At 29.3% G+C, this 19,793-nt stretch overlaps 7 protein-coding genes across 9 annotated transcripts; 4 read left to right on the top strand and 3 right to left on the bottom strand.

Moving 5' to 3' along the window:
• Positions 1-27: 27 nt before the first annotated feature.
• On the top strand, positions 28-2,028 carry LOC130448894 (RING finger protein 141-like). 2 transcript variants are annotated; one of them, XR_008910396.1, is made up of 5 exons: positions 51-341; positions 395-616; positions 670-837; positions 889-1,614; positions 1,673-2,028. XR_008910396.1 is itself a non-coding variant. In XM_056786473.1 (4 exons), exons 1-4 carry the CDS (start codon positions 202-204, stop codon positions 1,052-1,054), a joined length of 696 nt encoding a protein of 231 aa, XP_056642451.1. In that variant the 5' UTR covers positions 28-201; the 3' UTR covers positions 1,055-2,028. The 2 variants fall into 2 exon arrangements, 1 of the variants encoding a protein (XP_056642451.1); XM_056786473.1 differs by having other exon boundaries at positions 28-341; positions 889-2,028.
• A 110-nt stretch (positions 2,029-2,138) lies between these two features.
• LOC130448865 (coiled-coil domain-containing protein 174) lies at positions 2,139-4,077 on the bottom strand. The gene is made up of 5 exons (XM_056786423.1): positions 4,032-4,077; positions 3,791-3,969; positions 3,197-3,738; positions 2,923-3,141; positions 2,139-2,870 (listed from the first exon to the last, which is right to left on the bottom strand). The coding sequence occupies exons 1-5, from the start codon at positions 4,059-4,061 to the stop codon at positions 2,206-2,208; spliced, it is 1,635 nt and encodes a 544-aa protein (XP_056642401.1). The 5' UTR covers positions 4,062-4,077; the 3' UTR covers positions 2,139-2,205.
• Positions 4,078-4,194: 117 nt separating this feature from the next.
• LOC130448849 (calcium and integrin-binding protein 1-like) lies at positions 4,195-5,368 on the top strand. Its single transcript, XM_056786393.1, has 5 exons — positions 4,195-4,307; positions 4,360-4,394; positions 4,449-4,696; positions 4,751-4,949; positions 5,259-5,368. The coding sequence occupies exons 1-5, from the start codon at positions 4,257-4,259 to the stop codon at positions 5,278-5,280; spliced, it is 555 nt and encodes a 184-aa protein (XP_056642371.1). The 5' UTR covers positions 4,195-4,256; the 3' UTR covers positions 5,281-5,368.
• Positions 5,369-5,840: 472 nt separating this feature from the next.
• LOC130448838 (oligosaccharyltransferase complex subunit ostc) lies at positions 5,841-6,603 on the bottom strand. Its single transcript, XM_056786383.1, has 3 exons — positions 6,359-6,603; positions 6,233-6,306; positions 5,841-6,178 (listed from the first exon to the last, which is right to left on the bottom strand). Exons 1-3 carry the CDS (start codon positions 6,495-6,497, stop codon positions 5,942-5,944), a joined length of 450 nt encoding a protein of 149 aa, XP_056642361.1. The 5' UTR covers positions 6,498-6,603; the 3' UTR covers positions 5,841-5,941.
• A 22-nt stretch (positions 6,604-6,625) lies between these two features.
• LOC130448828 (SPRY domain-containing protein 7) lies at positions 6,626-8,080 on the top strand. Its single transcript, XM_056786371.1, has 4 exons — positions 6,626-6,878; positions 6,930-7,100; positions 7,151-7,387; positions 7,443-8,080. The coding sequence occupies exons 1-4, from the start codon at positions 6,761-6,763 to the stop codon at positions 7,538-7,540; spliced, it is 624 nt and encodes a 207-aa protein (XP_056642349.1). The 5' UTR covers positions 6,626-6,760; the 3' UTR covers positions 7,541-8,080.
• Positions 8,081-8,380: 300 nt separating this feature from the next.
• Positions 8,381-13,465, bottom strand: LOC130448795 (heparan-sulfate 6-O-sulfotransferase 2). Of its 2 annotated transcripts, XM_056786326.1 has the most exons (6): positions 13,347-13,465; positions 12,065-12,244; positions 11,695-11,866; positions 10,758-11,025; positions 10,487-10,698; positions 8,381-10,424 (listed from the first exon to the last, which is right to left on the bottom strand). In XM_056786326.1, exons 2-6 carry the CDS (start codon positions 12,161-12,163, stop codon positions 9,997-9,999), a joined length of 1,179 nt encoding a protein of 392 aa, XP_056642304.1. In that variant the 5' UTR covers positions 12,164-12,244; positions 13,347-13,465; the 3' UTR covers positions 8,381-9,996. The 2 variants fall into 2 exon arrangements, with proteins under 2 accessions (XP_056642304.1, XP_056642295.1); XM_056786317.1 differs by lacking the exon at positions 13,347-13,465 and having other exon boundaries at positions 12,065-12,381.
• On the top strand, positions 13,062-18,649 carry LOC130448766 (zinc finger CCCH domain-containing protein 14). The gene is made up of 9 exons (XM_056786277.1): positions 13,062-13,199; positions 13,420-13,462; positions 13,516-13,680; positions 13,730-13,847; positions 13,900-14,087; positions 14,142-14,755; positions 14,808-15,039; positions 16,785-16,891; positions 16,970-18,649. The coding sequence occupies exons 1-9, from the start codon at positions 13,161-13,163 to the stop codon at positions 17,396-17,398; spliced, it is 1,935 nt and encodes a 644-aa protein (XP_056642255.1). The 5' UTR covers positions 13,062-13,160; the 3' UTR covers positions 17,399-18,649.
• Positions 18,650-19,793: the final 1,144 nt, after the last annotated feature.

Genomic DNA, 19,793 nt, shown 5'->3' with positions numbered 1-19,793 from the left:
ACATATGTCAAATGGAGTAGTTCATTTGCATAAAAATTTTGAAAAAATAGAAGAAGTTTATGTCAAATTATTTTTCATTTACATATTGGTCTATTTTTAAATGTATACCATTTATATACAAACAGATAAGATATCAAAACTAAATGGTTTTTAATAAAATCGTTTTATTATTAGTTTTACTATTTATAACAAGTTGAAAAAATGGGTGCAACAAGCTCTCATTTTCACGACACATTTTCTCAAATGCTCAGTGACGATTCAATAAATACGCTTCTGTCAGACGAAATAAACAAATTAACTTACGACGATTTTTTAAATTTAGTCAGAGAGATAAATGAACTGTAAGTTTTTTTTTTCGTAACTCGTAAGTCATGTAATAATTGCGTATTTGTAGATCAAAAAAATGTTTAGATAAAAACGGTAATCAATTAATATTCGCCGTAAAAAACGTTAACGATTCAACTATATTTTGGAAAGCTACGATACAAATTGCTTGCGTTAAAATAGACCCGGAAGATCAAAAAATAATTACATTTAGGCTGTTATCCCTTAACCAATTTATAAAGGTTTTTAAGACGTTAAAGTGCCAAACTATAGCCGTAGAGCAATGTGAAAAGTAAAAAGTAATTATTACATATCAAAATTGATATTAATATAAATGTTTTCCAGCTACGACACTAAGGACGATGTTGATAGCATCAGTATATCTGGTATTATAGAAAGGTTATCAGAATCAAGTACGGAAAGTCAAACTATATGCTGCATTTGTTTCGAAAGGAAACAGGAAGTATTATTACCCTGTGCGCATAGTTACTGCTTAAGTTGTATAGAAGAATGGTACAATATTAAATAGAATAAAGAATAAATATAATAATAATGTTGTTTTAGGAACGAGACTCACGATACTTGTCCTATTTGCAGAGAAAAATTAGACAGTACAGACGATACTTGGGTATTATCAGATGTACCAAAAGCAGAAGAAATAAGCAAAGAAATTAGAGATAACTTATTAAATTTGACGAATAAAGATGGACATTCTTGTACACCTTTTTAATATATAACTTTATAGATAACGAGGGAATTGTAGGGTGTTTTTAATTAAAAAAAACACTGGCTTGTTTATGAAAATTTTCCTTTCATAAACAGATTTTCTTTCATTTCTTGCTGTTCATAAGACTTGACTATATGTACCCTCTTTACTAATACATTTCGTCATTAAGAAAAGTTTCCAAATGATCACAATTTTCATATTTTTTCAATATTTTCTTGCTGGGCTAGAATTTTCAAAATACTAAATGCTAGTATCGATTTTCACCTGTATTATCTGAATAAGATGGTGGAGAAAAATTTTCAATGTGCAATTATATCTATAAGAATCGAAATATTGTTTTTTATCGACTTTGGAGATTCAAAACTTTAATTGCTAATTCTTATTAAGTATTTCGTGTAGTGTAAAACCCTTCTGGAAATTGGAAGCCTACAATGTTCCGCTTTATTGTATAATATACTATAATGTTACAGTTTTATATTTAAATCTAGAAAATATATTACAAATATGTGAAAGAAAAAAAAGTATTATCGATTTTAATTTATTAAAAAAACCTTAACATGAAGGTACAGTTTGTGCTTCAGTCAGATATACCAACATGTTTCCTCCCATTATTGATTTTAGCCCTGAAAAACTGAATAATAAAATGAAAATAACTCAACGAGCCTTGAAGAGACTTTAAGAGATAAAATCCTAAACAAAGAAGTTTTTAGAACAAAAGTTACAGATGCAAATGAAAAAGGAACAGTGCTGGCTACTTTACAATATTGTCATATAGATGGATTTGAATTGGATCCAAGTCTAAGCAAAATAGTCGTTGAGGGAGACTGATCTCCAAGAGTGAACGAGACAGGCTGATGATATGCCATGAGAAGCTGAATGTTGTAATTCCAAATATCATACATCCTTGGAAGCAAAAAATCAAAGTAGATGACAGAAATTGCGACCTAACATGAACCCCAAGTAATCTATTTTGTTTTCCTATGTCTAAATTATTTTTTTTTTAATTTTGAATGTTTTCAGTTGACTTATAGACAAACTTCATGGTGTCTTTTTTTCAGTTTGTTGTGTGGGTTTTAAAATAAGTATGACTTTAATAATTTATTAATAATCCTTTTATACAGTATACATATTTATATAAATAATTCATGTATTTCCTAAAATAAAAACATATCATCGATATTTGAAGATTTCTCTTTTTCCTCAACTTGTTTTCTCAAAAATTTGAGACCCGCTTCAATAGATTCTTGTATATTTGTCCCGGTATTTGAACTCCTCTTTATTTTAGTGGAAGTTGGACCATAATAATCGTATGTTGAAGGAGGAGCTACTTCAACTCCTTTCCTTTTATGAATACCTTCATCTTCCAAATCAACGATTTGATCATTTTGTCTGATATTCCGCAATGCTATATCTGCACTAGTATCTTTTTGTGTCTTTTGGTTCAATTTTTCTATTTTGTTGGACGATTTTAATAAAACATTTTTCTCTTTCTTGTGCTTATTTTTCGGTTTTCCAGTACTGAATTTCAAGGTTTCATTTGATTCTACTCCATCTTCAGTTATTATTGTTTCTACGGCTCTAAAATTTTTTCTGTAATTAGTGGGTGGAGCGAATTCTGCAGGTCTGTCTTTCCTCTTCTTTTCGACCCATTCCTTTTGGGTCATGACATCCATTTCCTTAACACCTTCTTTACCTACGTCCCAAGGTCTAACATACTTCTGCCTAGCTTCCTCTAAAAGACGTTCTTTTTCTTCTTGTTCTTTTTGTTTTTGCAATTCTTTTTCAGATATTACTGGTTGAGGGGTAATAGATTCAGGTTCTGAAATAAACAGGATATTTATTAAAAAATTTAACAAGTAATAAATTGTTACCGTCTTCTTCTGGTGGCAGCCCTAATCTAGCCCTTTTTCGATTTCTAGCTGCTTTTAATCTGGCTGCAAGAAGCTTTTCTCTAGTTTCTTTAAGTTCCTGTGCTTTTTTTTGTTTATCCTCAGTTTCCTTTCTCAATTTTTTCAAAGCTTCTTGTTGCTTTGCTCTTTCTTCTTCATCTCTAGAGAAACCGTAGTAACCAACTCCATGTGTTCTCGCCTCTGCAACAAAAATAGAATAAAACAAATAAAAATTTATTAAATTTTTATACATTACCCCCATATAATACATCTTCATAATGAATATTTGTTTTATTGCGGTTTTCCTCTTCTTCCTTTTCCCATTGTCTTCTCTGTAACTCCCTTCTCATATCACTAGATATCATTTGGTCGGTGTCTTTTGAAATATCCGTATCTTCAGTGACATTTTGAGAACAATCTTCTTCATCTTTTCGGTTGTCTTCTTCATTTAATTGTTTCTTTTCATGGATTATCTTTTTCATTTCCTTGTCTTTTGATTTTAAAAATTCCAAATCTTTTTCCATACATTTCCTAGTTCTACCGAAGGAATCAACATATTCAACCCATCTTTCTCCCGGATCTTTTGCTTCATCTTCATCAGATTCATAGTAATTATCATCTTCACTTTCAGATTGTCTTTTATCAGATTCTGAATCACTGGGGGGTACATCACTTACTTTATTATTCTTTTTTTTATCAAATCTTACCAAAACTTGTTCATATTTTTTCTTTTTTTCTTCAGATAATGTACCAGACGAAAGTTTTTCGTATAATTCAGTTTTGCGTTCCAAAACTGTTCTAAAAATATGTATATTAAAAAATATATATTGTTTTAGATTTTTGTACTTACTTGGAAAGTTTTAATAAGTCTAAATCTTCCTCATAATCCTTATTACTCCTTTCTTCAACACCTTTATTCTTTATTTCTAAAGGTACTTTTTTTAGTACCTTAATTTTGGCTTCATTTTCTATTTTAGCTTTAGATATATCTTCCTGTTTCCTTAATATTTCAGCTTTTAAACTCAACAACTGTAATTATATCAATTTATTATAATATACTTAATGAATAAGAAATTTTTCTATATACTTACGGAAGATTTACTTATTTCGTATGTACTCATATTTATTTTGACAACTAATTTTAATTTAGGTTATAATTAACATCTTAAAAATTTCGTAGCCTTTACACATTTCAGTTATCTAGCTACTACTAGCGTGAATAATAGATAAATTAAACTCTAAATTATTTATATATTTATCTATGGTTAAATAAAGCTGTGTAATATTCTTATTTACATACAAAGCAAATAAAAAATATGGGACAAACGAAAAGCCAGTTTAGTGACGATGAACTACAGGATTATCAGGTATTTTATTTCAAATTAAATATTTCTTCTTGATTATTTGACTAAATTACAGGACCTGACATATTTTTCAAAAAAGGAAGTACTGCAGTAAGTATTCTTACTATTATTCTAATCCTTGCGTATTTATCGAATCATTTTTAGCGCACATAAAAAATTTAAGGCTTTAGCACCAGAAAAAGTGGGACATAACAAAAACGCCAAGCTTCCAGTAGCGAAAATATTACAATATCCAGAATTAAGTGTAAACCCTTTCGGAGAACGTATATGCGAAGTTTTCAGTTCTAGTCATGACGGAGATTGTACGTTCGAGGATTTCCTTGATATGATGTCGGTTTTTAGTGAAGGTGCTCCAAAATCTGTTAAAGCTGAACACGCATTCCGTATATTTGGTAACATTCAAATAACTAAATAAAAATAGAATTTTCAATATTACTTTGTTTTAGATTTTGACGGGGACGATATGTTGGGAGTATCAGATTTAAAAAAAGTTATCAACAAATTGACAGGAGAACATAAATTGAATGATAACGAGATAAATATGTTGATAGAGAATATATTAGAAGAAGCTGATTTCGATGATGATGGTTCACTTTCGTTTGCGGAATTCGAACATATCACTGATAAATCTTCGGATTTTTTAAAGTGAGTTTTTATTTTTTTATCGTTTTGGTTAGGTTAGGCTTTGAGTGTTTTTGTTTCATTGTAAATCACTTTCCACCGGAATCAATTTAACTTCTTTAAGTTTCATTTCTTGAAACTTTTTTATGTTTTTCTTAATAGACCTTCATGAATTTAAGTCTCTTTTTGATACAAAATTAATTTAAAGGCGATTTATAAGAAAATTTATTTTACTCTGGGTAATATTATCATAGTAATTGGTTTTTTATTAAAAAAAAAGTATAAAATATGAAAAATATGACAATTATAGATAACAGGAACATTTTTTTTCAGTGCCTTTAGGATTCGTTTGTAAGCAACCAAATATAAAAAATATAACATCAATATTCATATATTTTAATGTCTAATTTGTCCCTTTAATAAATTATAATCAATTAAATGGATATTTCATTCAAAATTAATCTGAAATCCTGGAAATTGAATTATTAAACTTTTTTATTCTAACAGTTATTGTTAGAATTCATAATTCTTAGTTACATTGCGGGCAATCAAGGGGCCAAAGGCTGAATTCCTTTGAGAAACCGGGCTTTGTATTCAACCCTTCGATGTTACTAAGCAAGTTAAGAGGCTTGACCAAGTGTTTGAACCACACTAGTCACTCACAGATGACGTTGTTTGCAGTTTCATCCTCCTCCATGCACCAATGGTTCTTCAGATCCATCATGATTCCTATGGCGTCGAATTTTGCGTCTATTTAGTTTGAGTAGTTGTTTGGTGTGAGACCCACAAGGTCCTTTGCTTGTCTCATACCAGGTGTCTGTAACCATTTCTTTCGAGCCTGCTTTGGAAGTAGACTGTTGATACACATTTAGCTACAGAATTAAGAACTGGGTATAGGATTTTTGAAATCAAATATTAACCAAAAATGTTTATTATGATTCGGGTAAAATACAAAATTATGCTTAAATTACACTTAATTTTATATATACAACAATCAGTTTTGTTTCAAAACGTTTTTAAGATTGCAAGTAACCGGGTAGTTTCATCCTCATAAATACATAAGTGGTACAAAATGATACCAATACACAGATAAATCCTACCGCCGTTATCAGTAACCTATTCAATTTAGGAGTAGTGGTATTATGTATGTGATCTAGAATGATAAATCCAAGACCACCCATCGAAAATAAAAAACTAGAAGCTAGTCCTTCCATTATGTATTGTCCGTTAACCCTGTACGGCATAAATGCTACCTAAAAATAGTTTTTTTAAATAATAATTGGATTTAAATATATATAATAACCTACTGGTCTTGAATGACCATGTTCGTCGGTCGTTGAACCTACGCTCGGTGGTTCTACTATAACATCATAAATTATTCCTAAAATTGATTTGTTAAAACAAAATTGAAATTTAAAAAAATAATATATTACCTCCCGTTACGAGAAAATACGATGCCAATACTATAGCAAACATAGTCATAGCAGACGGTTGTTTTACCCATGACGGTTTTTTAATTTTCATATGAGGTACTTCTAATATTATAAAAGGTAGAGTAAAAAATTGCTCCATGTTTTATAATAATAGAATACTTATCGTAACTAGTTGGCAAATAATATTAATAAAAAAATTTCTTCTTTTTTTAATCTACCACCGAAAGGATAGTTACTCTCTTACTTCTTCTTTTTTTAATTATTTCACTCGGACTATTTACCTATACAAATGTCAAAAATTTATATTGGCACTATTGTATTAGTTTATAAAATGTCAATTTAATATATATATATTTTTAGGTTATATTGTTCAATAATGGTATCTGTAAACTAAACAATAGGATGTCGTCAGTTTCAATATTCTGTTGTTTAAAGGGATGTTTAGATAATTTCCAGTTTCGTCCTACAGTGCCTCATATTCCAAAAGAGAATCCCGTTTTATTAGACACAGCGTTTATGGGTAAATTTCATAACAAATTTTAATAGCAACATAATAAGTTTAGTTTTATAGGATATGAAGTCGTAGTGGTAAAAAACGGTTTAAGAGTTTGTGGTTCGGGAGCTGTTTTAGGTAGCGCGCCATTAATACAATCAAAATCTTATTTTGAAGTTAAAGTACAACAAGGAGGTTCTTGGTCCGTGGGTGTTGCTACTAGACAAACCGATCTAAGTTTAGTAAAAGGTATTATATTTTCTAAACTTTATTCGTTTAGTTTCTGATTGATTTTCTAGGTGGTCAAGATGAATATTCTTGGTCATTGAATAACGATTGTAAAATATGTCATAATAAACAGGAAATTTACAAATTTAGTTTACCTACGACGTCGAATGAAGTCATCCAACAAATTAACGAAGGGGATATAATTGGTGTAGCTTTTGATCATATTCAATTAAAATTTTTTATAAATGGTAATGAAATTGATCATTCTATTACTAATATTAAAGGTACGGTGTATCCAGCATTACACGGTGAGTTATTTTTGATATTTGTTTATTTTATATGTATTTTGTTATAATTTTTCAGTTGATGATGGTGCTATACTGGATATAGTTTTAGATAACTTTACTTATGCTCCCCCGTCAGGTTTTGATAAAATTATGATCGAACAATCTTTGCTTTAAAAATTAAGTTCAAATTCTATTTATTTATTCCAAATAATTTATTTTTAGATAAGTTTTATTGAATCTTTATAAATTTTAAGCATTTTTTGGGTTAATATTTCATGTAAAAAACAGTTTTGACAATATTTTTAGAAATAGTGATAGTTTTCAAATTTAATCAGAAATAAAAAGACACGAATCTATTACTTTATTTATCAACCGAATAGAATAATTCAATATATTTTCAATTAATATTGAATAAAAGCTCAAAATACATCACTTTTACCTCAATAATGAGTTTATATATTTTTCAACATTGATCTGAAGTGATTTCTTGAATATTTAAATCTATTTCCTCTTATTTGTAACATTTTCATTCCTTTATTTAATTTTTTTTTAATCTTCTAATCGTGGTTTTTAATGAAAATTACTTTTCTAATGTTTAAATTTAAAGTGTTTTGTTCTTGAGTATATAAATAATGTACATTCCTATTATATATGTAAATAGTAAAATATTAAATCAAAAATAAATTTTAAACAATAAAATGTTTCAAACAGTAATACTAGATTTTTTTATTTACTCAAAAAATAAATATCTTCCTGTAAGAATCATTATTTTTGAAGAAAATTATTCAGTTTTGGCAACGCCGATTTCAAATAAATGTTGATTTTCGGATAATTTACCCATGAGCATATAACTTCTTATTCTATTAGTAAATGTCAATTCTTCTCAATTAATGTCAAAAATTTAACCAATAAGAATCAGTTGAAGAAATAGTAATATTGACAGTTTAAAAATTGATTAATTCAAATGAAGATTTCCGAAACGTATCAAATTAGGAGAATAAATAAATTAAAGACTTTGTCTGTAAAAACTATTATATTTCATCATGCAAAATAATTACACGTGTATATACTTTATGAAGCTAAATGTATGGTCATCTTTTCAAATACGAAAACAATAAATGCTCGAAAAGGGATCGAATTAACTTATTCTAAAGTGAAACAATCAGTCTCTATTGTGAACTTGTGATATATATGAAAAAAAAAGCGAAATCTTTAATATTTTCTTAGAGGGAATCGCTAAAAAATTTACGATCCGGTTCAATTTTTTTTCCGAAAACGAATTAAATTTTTAAATAGGATAAAAGGATTTTCCATATTCTGGAACTCCGTCACGTGATTTACACTATACAATTATAATTTTATATTTTATATATTATATTATATATTATATATTTTATATTTAATAGAATACGAAAATGCGTCAAGATTGTCCTTTATTTCGAATTATTTAGCAGCCCTGTATAAATCAGGATGCAATAATAATATTTTGGACACACCGTACAAACTTAAATCGTAAACGCCCTTTGGACCACGTTGTTGTATCATATTTCACAAATAAATGCGATTTTTTTAAAATGTACTTAACACTAAAATAAAATTTTTCCAAAATACAAATATAAAAATTTATTCTAATCAAATAAAAAACTTACGAGCTAAATCTTTGGTTATTTTTTTTTTAAATATAACTAAAATAGAAAGAATATTAAATGTTGTGATTTGCATTAACTAAGTAATATTGAATTATTTCGTTTTAATTAAAAGTACTGTAAAATTATTACTATATACGATTTTTTTAACTAATGTATTTATTTTCTCGTGTGTCTATTATTGGTACAACTGCACTACTAACTAAAAATGTACAACTACTGATCATAAAACGTATTCTTTATCACATAATTAATGATTCTTTATTCGGTTGCAACGTGTCAAAAATACTTATAACAATGGCCTCTAACTATTTAGTTAAACAGTTAATAATTTTGTTATCTGTCAAAAGTAGTTCAAATGTAACTTAATTTGACTTTATTTTTTAACCATCAATAAAAGATTATTTTATTTGTTGTTTACAAAATAAAAAAAAATTCGATCTAATAAAAATTGATAAGGTACGTAATACGAGGTGTATTTAAAAAATAGTAAATGATCAAATATACCAAATTTTTCAATAAAATAAATATCCTACGTGGAAAAAATCAGTTTTAAATTACACATTACTATATATATAAAAAAATCTAAAGTACTAGTTACTTTCTATAATAAATTTTGAGTATTTAAATTGTACAAAATCATATAAAACACGGTTTTTGAATCATAAACTGGTCTCTAAATAGAAATTAATTAGATATTTCAGGAATTACTAGGAATAAGATGAAGTAAAGCGTCGATAAACCAAAAAAAGTTAGAAACTTTATAAACGGTGAATACGGTGGACGTGAGATAAATGAAAAGATTCACAGATATCAATAAGTTGGGAAAAAATAGATAAGAAAGAAATGTGATTATTTTTGTTGCCTGTTTTTTGATATACAGATAAAAATTTGTGATAAAAAAATATAAAACTTCCATATGAAAATAATAGAAAGTAATGATGGCACTTCTAATATCAGACTTAGTAAAAATCGACCGTATTTTCAAGTATTATCGACGGGATCCTCCAATTTATCCCAATCGAATTCCGTTGGACTTTGTTTAGCGTTCAACACCCCGAGATTCTTAAATCTTTCTTGGAAATCGTTATCTCGTTTTTTCAATCTCTCGAATCGCTCAAATAAAATTTTTTTTGCGAAACTGTATAACTGTATATCGAGATTATTCAATTTTTTTATTTTTTCCGATTGATCTGACGTTAGCGTGGTTAAAGTGTAACTGGAAACCGTGGCGTTATTTTGTTCGAAGGGTACTGCAAATCTAAGATTAAAAGTTTCCTCGAATATGTATTGGGATATTTTTTGGTATTCGGTTAAACCGAAAAATGCCATAGATAGAAGGTTCTTCTTAGCGCTGGCCAACAATATCCTGTTCCTGTCGTCTAACGACATGTAGGATCTATTATAACAACCTGTAGAAGGAAAACAATAACGAAAATTCAATTTTAAATCATGACATAACTAATTTTTTTACCAACTAATTCCAGATCTGCCAACATCCTCGTCTGTCTATTGTTACCTAAATTACTTTCGCAATTCATAAATTCGTCTAATTTGACACCCTCCCAATCTTCTCCTTTATAACAAGAAGGCACTTCTCTTTCAGTGGCTAATCGACCGTTACAAAAGTGTCTGGAACCCTTCCAAGTGGCTCCTCTTTGTACGTGACGAAATTCAGATAAATATCTACGCAATTTATTATTAATTTGTTTTTTTTTCAATTTTTTATTTATATGAAAACTCACCTTGCAACCGGTTCTCTTAATAACGTTATATAGAAATACCTCCTCTTTACCACATCTTCCATTTCGTCTAATTTTTCGTCTACGCAGCTTGTTAATTCTGTCCAATCTGCGTGTAAACCACATTTCCATCCTGTAGTATACCGACTGAACAACCAGCTTTGGTTCGAATGAGAACGGAAACAATAACATCTCTTTCGACCTATCGGGCACGTACAAGGTCGTTTCAAGTCTAAATCGTGAACGAGATGTTTACCGAACGACGTTCCTCCTAAAAGATAATCAATTTTATCACGACAAGTTGACAATATCTCATTCAAAGTGTCACAAAAGAAATACGCGATATATAATACAAAAGGGAACTTTATTTTGAGACACCTTGTATATTTCTCCGATACGTAAAGTATATAAATAACCGAAATCGCTTTCTATTTCCTCGGCGAACAACAATGTGTGTCGTTTCATAACAGGACAGTTTAATTACCTCTTCTAATTATAGAAGCATCAGGAAATGTTTTGTCTATATGATGGAAACGATTTTTTCTTTTTTTGGAATTGTTTTTTTGAAAAATTACAGGAATATTACTTAGGAGAAGATTTAATGAAAAATAAACTTGATTTGATTCGAATTGCGAGACTTATATATAAACATAACCTCAAAAATAATTCTCTCTTACTAACATTAATAAAATTTATTAGCATTAATACAATGGGTTCAGGATAATGAAGGAAGTTTCATTCAAAACACATGGACACGTAGATAAAATAAAATTATTCAAACAATTAAAAAGTCAATATACCGAATATCTCATTTGAATACTAATTATTTTTATCTTGAATAAAATATTATTAAGAAACAACTTAAAACGATGAAAGACGTAATTTTGAGGATTACTACTATAAGAAATTAAGATATTATTTATTAATTTAATAAATTTACCTGTTTTTTGCATATGGAGAAAAACAATGACATCATGAGAGTCCATATCGAAAGTAAAATCATCATTTAACATATCGTCATAGCTTAAACTAACTTTTGATCGTGACTGAGCAAGGGGCTTACCTAAATTATCTTGTATGTACACTGTTTCTCTCGAGCTTAATGCACATACCTTAAAATATTTATAAATAGTAAATGTTTACATTATAATACAAGCATCTTCGTAAAAATGGGTCAAATTTATCTAATATCTATTTTGAAAAATACAATCAATTCAGGAAACAAGTTTATTGATAATAAGGAAAACAATTTTAAGGTCAGGCATGTTATGAATTAATTACGTCAATATTTTAATGTTGAATGATCTTACCTTATCGGGGCAGAAATATCCAAATCCAAGTATACCAAAAATGCACAAAGCTAAGCAGAAAAGGCATATTTGCTTTAATCTGGAGGACCTGTTTTCCATTTGTTCAATTTCATAGATACCATTAGGTAAAAGTAATGCTAAATCGCTATTAACCACTTGTACGGATACACTTTTCACATTCTTCATTATCAATCCATTGAGGAAAAAAATAATAACGATTCTAATTTATTTGTTTACATATTTAAGTGATATCTAAACTATAGCAGATCACGCAACTATCTACTTCTAAATGATAACAAACTGCTTATGAGTTTACATTAGGTTTGTTCTTGGTAGTTGCATTGGCACAATTAGTTCGGAAAGTGTACTCTAAAGTGCTCTTTGTAGCAGAACCAGCGCGAGTGTCGTTGTTCTTAGTAGCAGTGCAAGAGAACAAGTTCACCCAGTTCACTGTTTTGCTTGCACTAGGTCTAGAGTCAGTTCAGCCAGTGCAGTGCAAGACAATGTAATAAGTGTAATGTGGAAACGGTGGCACTATATCTGTGTCACCGGACGAATGTAAAATATCAAATTGTTAATACTACAAGGCCTGACATCAAATAACCTCAAATACAACAATCAACAAATGCTCCATTGCTCTCTACTCTATATCGTTCTTTCTATCGGATCTATTTAATTTTATACACTCAAGAACTGTCCTACACCAGTCCACCAGAACAGTTCCAGTACAGCTATCAAGAACAAACCTATTGACATAATTCGAATTTCCAGATAAGGAGGGGAGAACCGTGACGACATTATGTCAAACTAATTTTATATTTCAATGTTATTATATATCTAATTTCCTTATTTATTCAATTTCATCAATAAATCGTAAAAGTTGAAAATAATTTTTTTTATTTATTGTCATTATAATCGATATATTTTTAGGATGACGATCCTATATTAGCGTCGATCGAGAATAATTTGTATAGAAGAAGTGATAATAATGTCAATTGTCACTATGACAGTTGTTTTTAAATGTCATTAATATATTAATTTAGAATTATTTAAATATTATTTTTGAATTAAAAAGCTCGAAATCTATTTAGATAAAATGGATAACGTTGGAGCCGAAGTAGGACAAAAAATGAGGGTAGGTTATATTAATTCAAATTTTATATCAATTTCAATAATTTATATATTATTTAGTTTAGTATGTGTGAAGAAATTTCGTATGGTTACATAGATTCAATTTCTTATCAATATTTAATATTAATTCGAAATAAATTAAAACACTTACCGAAAAAGGGGAAAATTATTTTGTTGTGTGTGAATATTTTGTTATAACACCATTAAAATAAAGTATTTTTTAGTCGGCCATCAAGGCCAAACTACTAGAATTAAACTGCTACGTCGGTAAGTTGTTAACTTAATCAAAAGACATAAATCCAATTAAAGAATTATTACAGATGATGAACTTCCTGATTATATAATGGTTATGGTGGCGAATAGAAGATCTAAATCTCAGATGAATGAAGATTTGAATCTATTTTTGAATACGAAAACATCTGCATTTGTGGAATGGTTACACATCGTTCTTAAAAAACTGAAAGAAGTCACAGTTACCAACCCAGGTAAGTAAACAGAATCGAATTATGGACGTTTGTCAAGTTTATATTGTAGAAGTTTATAAAAAAGTGGCCAAAAGGAAATCGAGTGAACAAATAGATGTTAAGGTTAAAAAAGAGAAGTTGAAAAGAATTGAAAACGTGAAAAAAGAGAGTCAAAATGATCCTTTAAAGTGAGTTTTTATTTATTATATTTATTTAAATATTTTCAAATTCACTTTTTAGAAATTCTACGAGTATTGATAAGAATAATGCAGGGGAATTTGATATACCTCTTCTAACAGATATAAATTCATCTAGTGAGAATGATTTAAAAGAAATTGAAGCTAAAATAAGAAATGTTAAGAGCCGATTAGGAATAGTAGTAGACGGTGATGTAAACGAAGAGATTTTAAGAATTAAAATTGAAGAAGGTGAATAATCTTACAATTAATTAATATTTTATGTAGATTTTGTAAGTTTTACAGCTAAAAACAATACTATACAGCAAGTTGAACGATATAGTAGTCCAAATGAAAGAGAAGTAGTGTTAAATGAAGAAGAACAAGATGAAATTAGTTATACCCCAGAAAAACCCCATAGACATTCACCAATTAGGTTCGAAAAGGAAGATTTCGTCAAAACTCCACCTAGAAAACCCTCAATACTCTCTAGATTGGGAAAAAGAGTTGCAATCAGCAGCGAATCAGAACAGAAAAAGAAGAAAACGAATTTTTCTGATACAACAAAGGAAGAATCAAATTTCGAAAGGAACAGTGATAAGCAGAGGTATAAAAGGGACGAAGATAAGAAGAGATCGAGTGAAAGAAAGTTTTCAAGAAACAGGAAGGAATTGGATGTTAGAGAAAGGGGGGAAAAGGTGAGTGTTTTAAGTAGACTTGGGGTGATGTCGAAAATACATGTGCCGGAAAAACCTCTTGAGGATCCTGATATTGAAGACGAATTAAAAACTAGGGAAGTGAGAAGTATGGTTCAAGTTAAACCAAGAGTTTTACCCCCAATTACCATCCAACCCAATAAAAATCTTCTACTGAAAGCTGTAGCTGAAGCTAATAAGAGTGTTACTGAAGCCAATTCCAAAGTTAGTGAATTTGGGTTTTGTTTATTACGAAAAAATTAATGATATTTTGTAGGTTGCTTTGAAGTCGTCTAAAATCGATGATGAAAACGTTTCGTCCACGAGAAAATTGTCGCACAAAGAGAAAGTTAAATTGAGGAATCTCATTCTAGCGCAAGTGTCTTTGGAAGATAGTGATGATGGTGTAGACGGTGATAAATATATGGAATATGTACCTAAACCCATTAAAAAAATTGATGCCAAAGGATTGCCTGAATATGTCCCGTCAACCAGGACTTCGGTTGATGGTAAGTGAATTTTTTTCATTTTTTTGTTGATTTTTGTCACTTGGAACCGTTTTTTGATGTTCTTCTCTCTTATTTTTTACATTTGATACTTATTTGTGGTGGTCATTGCGATTTTTTCACTTTTTATATTGATTATTGACATTTAAAACCGAAAATATATATTTGAAATCGATTTTCCATTAAAGACCGAATCTTGACATTTGAAAGTGAGTTATAATAGTTAAAACCGGTTTTTGACATTTAAAACTGAGTTTTGACATTTAAAAACAGATTTTTGACATTTTAAACTGAGCTACGATAATTAAAAACCGTTTTTTGACATAAAACAAACCAATTATTATCAAATGAAGTCTATTTTTGACATTCAAAACCGAATCTTAACATTTTGGAGTGAGTTTTAACATTTAAAAACCAATTTTTTACATTTTAAACTGAGTTTTGACATTTAAAAATCGATTTTTAACATAAAACAAACCAATTTTCAACAGTTGAAATCTATTTTTGACATTCAAAACCTATTTTTGACATTTTAAACCGATTTTTGACATTTAAAACTGATCTACGACATAAAACAAACCAGTTTTTATGGAATGAAATGTATTTTCGGCATTCAAAATCAATTTTCGACATTCAAAACCGATTTTTGACATTTATTATCAAATTCTAACGTTTAAAGCTGAGTTGTGACATTTAAAAACCGATTTTTGACATAAAACAAACCAATTTTCAACAATTGAAATCTATTTTTGACATTCAAAACCTATTTTTGACATTTAAAACTGAGTTATGACATTTAAAAACCGATTTTTAGTATTTGAAACCTATTTTTGGCATTTTAAATCGATTTCAGATATCTAAAAATCGATTTTTGACATTTTAAACCGATTTTTGACATTTAAAACTGAGTTTTGACATTTAAAAATCGATTTTCAATATTTGAAACCTATTTTTGGCATTTTAAATCGATTTTTGACATTTAAAAACCGATTTTTGACATTTAAAACTGAGTTGTGACATTTAAAAACCGATTTTTAATATTTGAAACCTATTTTTGGCTTTCGAAATCCATTTTTGACATTTAAAAACCGATTTTTAATATTTGAAACCTATTTTTGACATTTTAAACCGATTTTTGATATTTAAAACTGAGCTACGACATAAAACAAACCAGTTTTTATGGAATGAAATGTATTTTTGACAATCAAAATCAATTTCCGACATTTAAAAGCTGATTTTTGACATTTCAAACCGATTTTTAACATTCATAAACCGATTTTTTACATTTAAAATCAATTTCCGACATTTATCACCGATTTTTGACATTTTTAATCGAATTCTAACGTTTAAACCTGATATATGACATATAAAAATCGATTTTTAATATATGAAACATATTTTTGGCATTCGAAATCGATTTTTGACATTTAAAAATCGATTTTTAGCATTTTAGCAGTCGAGTCTTTTTAATTTGAAACGTATTTTTAACGCCCTTAAATTAATTTTCGATATTCAAAATTGAATTTCGACATTTAATCTCGGATTTTGATCATTTATTTAAATATATTTTCATCATTATTAGTAGGAATTTTTGAAATTTATTATTTATATTTGATACCGTACTGTTATGTTACGAGGGGTTTTCCATTTATTCGTCTACATATATACAGTAAATGGCGTTTTCGAAATCTATCTATCGTATACAAGGTGATGCGGAAAAGTTATTTAGTATCGATATCATTTTATAGATAGATCGGTCGAAGCGGCACCGGCGAAAATTAGAAAATCAGCCAAAGAACGATTAGAAAGAAGAAAATCTCCGTCTCCCATTATTTTCGATAAAATATCTACCGTGGTGAGTGGTAAAATATTAACACACATCAAATATAATTTATCGGAATGTTGGTTTGTTTTGTTTTGTTTTGTTTGGCAGGTGAAGACTAAATCGGACGTACCGGAGACGCCGCTACCGATCCACCCGCCGTCCAGCGTGAAAATCCAAGAGAGGTGCAAATATTGGCCGGGTTGCAGACAGGGCGACAAATGTGAGTTCGTTCATCCGGTAACGGTTTGCGAATCGTTTCCGAATTGCGAAAACGGTGATAATTGTTCGAAAATTCATCCGAATTGCAAGTTCGGTTCGGGTTGCACGAAACGCGATTGTCCCTATACCCATTCGGTCGGTTCCGTTTCGGCGGTAACGCCGCCGCATATTTGCAAATATTTTCCTAAATGCGCGAACGTCGCTTGTCCCTATTTCCATCCGAAATTCTGCAAGTTCGGTAAATATTGTAAAAATAAAAACGATTGCGCCTTCTCCCATTCGAAGAATACCCTCATACATACGTGGAAATCGAAATGATTCCGTTTCTTTTTTTTTTTTGTCGTCAATTTCATCGTCTCCGATGGACGGAACTTGTCGTTTATCCCTCGTATTACTTTCTTCCTCTTTTTTTTCTTTTTCATAATTCGATCGATTCGTCGGTGGTCGGCGTATTTTAAAAGGTGAAATTTTGGTTTTTGACGTATCGTTTCAATTTTTGGCGTTGGACACATTTTTTTTTTCTAGATTTCTCGGCCGTTCTCAATATTTTCAATTTTTAACGCTTTTCGCTGATTTTGAATCTGTTTTTATTATTTTTTTTAAATATCACTTCGATTTATGATGTTCCGAGCCTTTTTTACCGATTTTTTTGACATTTCACGTATATTTTTGACGTTTGACGGTTATTTTTTGCATTTGACGTTTGACATATTTTTTTGACGTTTGACGTACTTGTTAGACGTTTGACATCAATTTTTGACGTTTGACACTCATTTTTAACGTTTACCTTTTGACGTTTGACACTAAATTTTTACGTTTGACACATAGTTTTGAAGACGGTTACCATTTTTTGATGTGTGACATCAATTTTTGACATTTGACACCAATTTTTTGACGTTTGACTTTTATTTTTTGTGTTTGACACTAATTTTTGTCGTTTGACATATAGTTTTGAAGACGGTTACCAATTTGTGATGTATGACATCAATTTTTGACGTTTGACACTAAATTTTTACGTTTGACACATAGTTTTGAAGACGGTTACCATTTTTTGATGTGTGACAATAATTTTTGACATTTGACATTTATTTTTTGACGTTTGACTTTTATTTTTTGTGTTTGACACTAATTTTTGTCGTTTGACATATAGTTTTGAAGACGGTTACCAATTTGTGATGTATGACATCAATTTTTGACGTTTGACACTAAATTTTTACGTTTGACACATAGTTTTGAAGACGGTTACCATTTTTTGATGTGTGACAATAATTTTTGACATTTGACATTTATTTTTTGACGTTTGACTTTTATTTTTTGTGTTTGACACTAATTTTTGTCGTTTGACATATAGTTTTGAAGACGGTTACCAATTTGTGATGTATGACATCAATTTTTGACGTTTGACACTAAATTTTTACGTTTGACACATAGTTTTGAAGACGGTTACCATTTTTTGATGTGTGACAATAATTTTTGACATTTGACATTTATTTTTTGACGTTTGACTTTTATTTTTTGTGTTTGACACTAATTTTTGTCGTTTGACATATAGTTTTGAAGACGGTTACCAATTTGTGATGTATGACATCAATTTTTGACGTTTGACACTAAATTTTTACGTTTGACTCATAGTTTTGAAGACGGTTACCATTTTTTGATGTGTGACAATAATTTTTGACATTTGACATTTATTTTTTGACGTTTGACTTTTATTTTTTGTGTTTGACACTAATTTTTGTCGTTTGACATATAGTTTTGAAGACGGTTACCAATTTGTGATGTATGACATCAATTTTTGACGTTTGACACTAAATTTTTACGTTTGACACATAGTTTTGAAGACGGTTACCATTTTTTGATGTGTGACATCAATTTTTGACATTTGACACCAATTTTTTGACGTTTGACTTTTATTTTTTGTGTTTGACACTAATTTTTGTCGTTTGACATATAGTTTTGAAGACGGTTACCAATTTGTGATGTATGACACCAATTTTTTGACGTTTGACATATAGTTTTGAAGTCTATCGCCAATTTTTTCACATTGCTCACCATTTTTTGATGTTTGACGTACTTTTTTGACGTTGGACGTTTATTTTTGACGTTTGACGTTTATTTGTGACGTTTGACACTAAGTGTTTGACGTTTACTTTTGACGTTTGACTTTTATTTTTGACAATTGACACTAATTTTTGACGTTTGACATATTGTTTTGAAGTTTGTCACCAATTTTTTCACATTGCTCGCCATTTTTAGATGTATGACATTAATTTTTGACGTTTATTTTTGATGTTTGACGTTTATTTGTGATGTTTGACACTAATTTTTTGACATCTGACATAAATTTCGAAGTCCGTCGCCAATTTTCTTACAAATCTCACCTTTTTTTGATGTATGACATTAATTTTTGACGTTTGACATATCGTTTTGAGATGGTTACCAATTTCTCATTAGATTACCCTCTGTTTATAGATGTGTTACATTAATTTTTGACGAAACGAAGTGTTTCAACATTTCTCACCGTTATTTGACTTCTGACGTTTGACATGTACCAATTTTTATGTTTGACATTAATTTTTGACGTATGAGACATAATTCTGACGTTTGTCATTAATTTTTTTTGCATTTCTTACCGTTTTTCAATACCTGACGGTTATTTTTTTTTATTTTTTACCAACTTCTCACAAATATTTGAAATTGGAAACTTATTTTT

Source organism: Diorhabda sublineata, chromosome 1, assembly GCF_026230105.1.
Source record: "Diorhabda sublineata isolate icDioSubl1.1 chromosome 1, icDioSubl1.1, whole genome shotgun sequence".
In the NCBI taxonomy this organism is placed as follows: Eukaryota; Metazoa; Arthropoda; class Insecta; order Coleoptera; family Chrysomelidae; genus Diorhabda; species Diorhabda sublineata.
This window is presented reverse-complemented; position numbering and strand designations above follow the sequence as displayed.

Coding starts and splice junctions, on each gene's coding strand:
- LOC130448849 (XM_056786393.1), top strand. CDS start 4,257: ATGGGACAAACGAAAAGCCAGTTTAGTGACGATGAACTACAGGATTAT. Junction 4,395..4,448: donor TCAAAAAAGGAAGTACTGCA/GTAAGTATTCTT, acceptor AATCATTTTTAG/CGCACATAAAAAATTTAAGG. Junction 4,950..5,258: donor AAATCTTCGGATTTTTTAAA/GTGAGTTTTTAT, acceptor ATTTTTTTTCAG/TGCCTTTAGGATTCGTTTGT.
- LOC130448766 (XM_056786277.1), top strand. CDS start 13,161: ATGGATAACGTTGGAGCCGAAGTAGGACAAAAAATGAGG. Junction 13,463..13,515: donor AGAATTAAACTGCTACGTCG/GTAAGTTGTTAA, acceptor GAATTATTACAG/ATGATGAACTTCCTGATTAT. Junction 14,088..14,141: donor AAGAATTAAAATTGAAGAAG/GTGAATAATCTT, acceptor TAAGTTTTACAG/CTAAAAACAATACTATACAG.
- LOC130448795 (XM_056786317.1), bottom strand. CDS start 12,250: ATGAAGAATGTGAAAAGTGTATCCGTACAAGTGGTTAATAGCGATTTA. Junction 11,026..11,694: donor TCTCCATATGCAAAAAACAG/GTAAATTTATTA, acceptor ATTATCTTTTAG/GAGGAACGTCGTTCGGTAAA. Junction 10,699..10,757: donor TTAAGAGAACCGGTTGCAAG/GTGAGTTTTCAT, acceptor TAAATTGCGTAG/ATATTTATCTGAATTTCGTC.
- LOC130448828 (XM_056786371.1), top strand. CDS start 6,761: ATGTCGTCAGTTTCAATATTCTGTTGTTTAAAGGGATGTTTAGATAAT. Junction 7,101..7,150: donor CGATCTAAGTTTAGTAAAAG/GTATTATATTTT, acceptor TTGATTTTCTAG/GTGGTCAAGATGAATATTCT. Junction 7,388..7,442: donor GGTGTATCCAGCATTACACG/GTGAGTTATTTT, acceptor ATAATTTTTCAG/TTGATGATGGTGCTATACTG.
- LOC130448894 (XM_056786473.1), top strand. CDS start 202: ATGGGTGCAACAAGCTCTCATTTTCACGACACATTTTCTCAAATGCTC. Junction 617..669: donor GCCGTAGAGCAATGTGAAAA/GTAAAAAGTAAT, acceptor AATGTTTTCCAG/CTACGACACTAAGGACGATG. Junction 838..888: donor TTAAGTTGTATAGAAGAATG/GTACAATATTAA, acceptor ATGTTGTTTTAG/GAACGAGACTCACGATACTT.
- LOC130448838 (XM_056786383.1), bottom strand. CDS start 6,497: ATGGAGCAATTTTTTACTCTACCTTTTATAATATTAGAAGTACCTCAT. Junction 6,307..6,358: donor GTATTTTCTCGTAACGGGAG/GTAATATATTAT, acceptor AATCAATTTTAG/GAATAATTTATGATGTTATA. Junction 6,179..6,232: donor AACATGGTCATTCAAGACCA/GTAGGTTATTAT, acceptor AACTATTTTTAG/GTAGCATTTATGCCGTACAG.
- LOC130448865 (XM_056786423.1), bottom strand. CDS start 4,061: ATGAGTACATACGAAATAAGTAAATCTTCC. Junction 3,970..4,031: donor ACGAAATAAGTAAATCTTCC/GTAAGTATATAG, acceptor ATATAATTACAG/TTGTTGAGTTTAAAAGCTGA. Junction 3,739..3,790: donor GACTTATTAAAACTTTCCAA/GTAAGTACAAAA, acceptor ACATATTTTTAG/AACAGTTTTGGAACGCAAAA.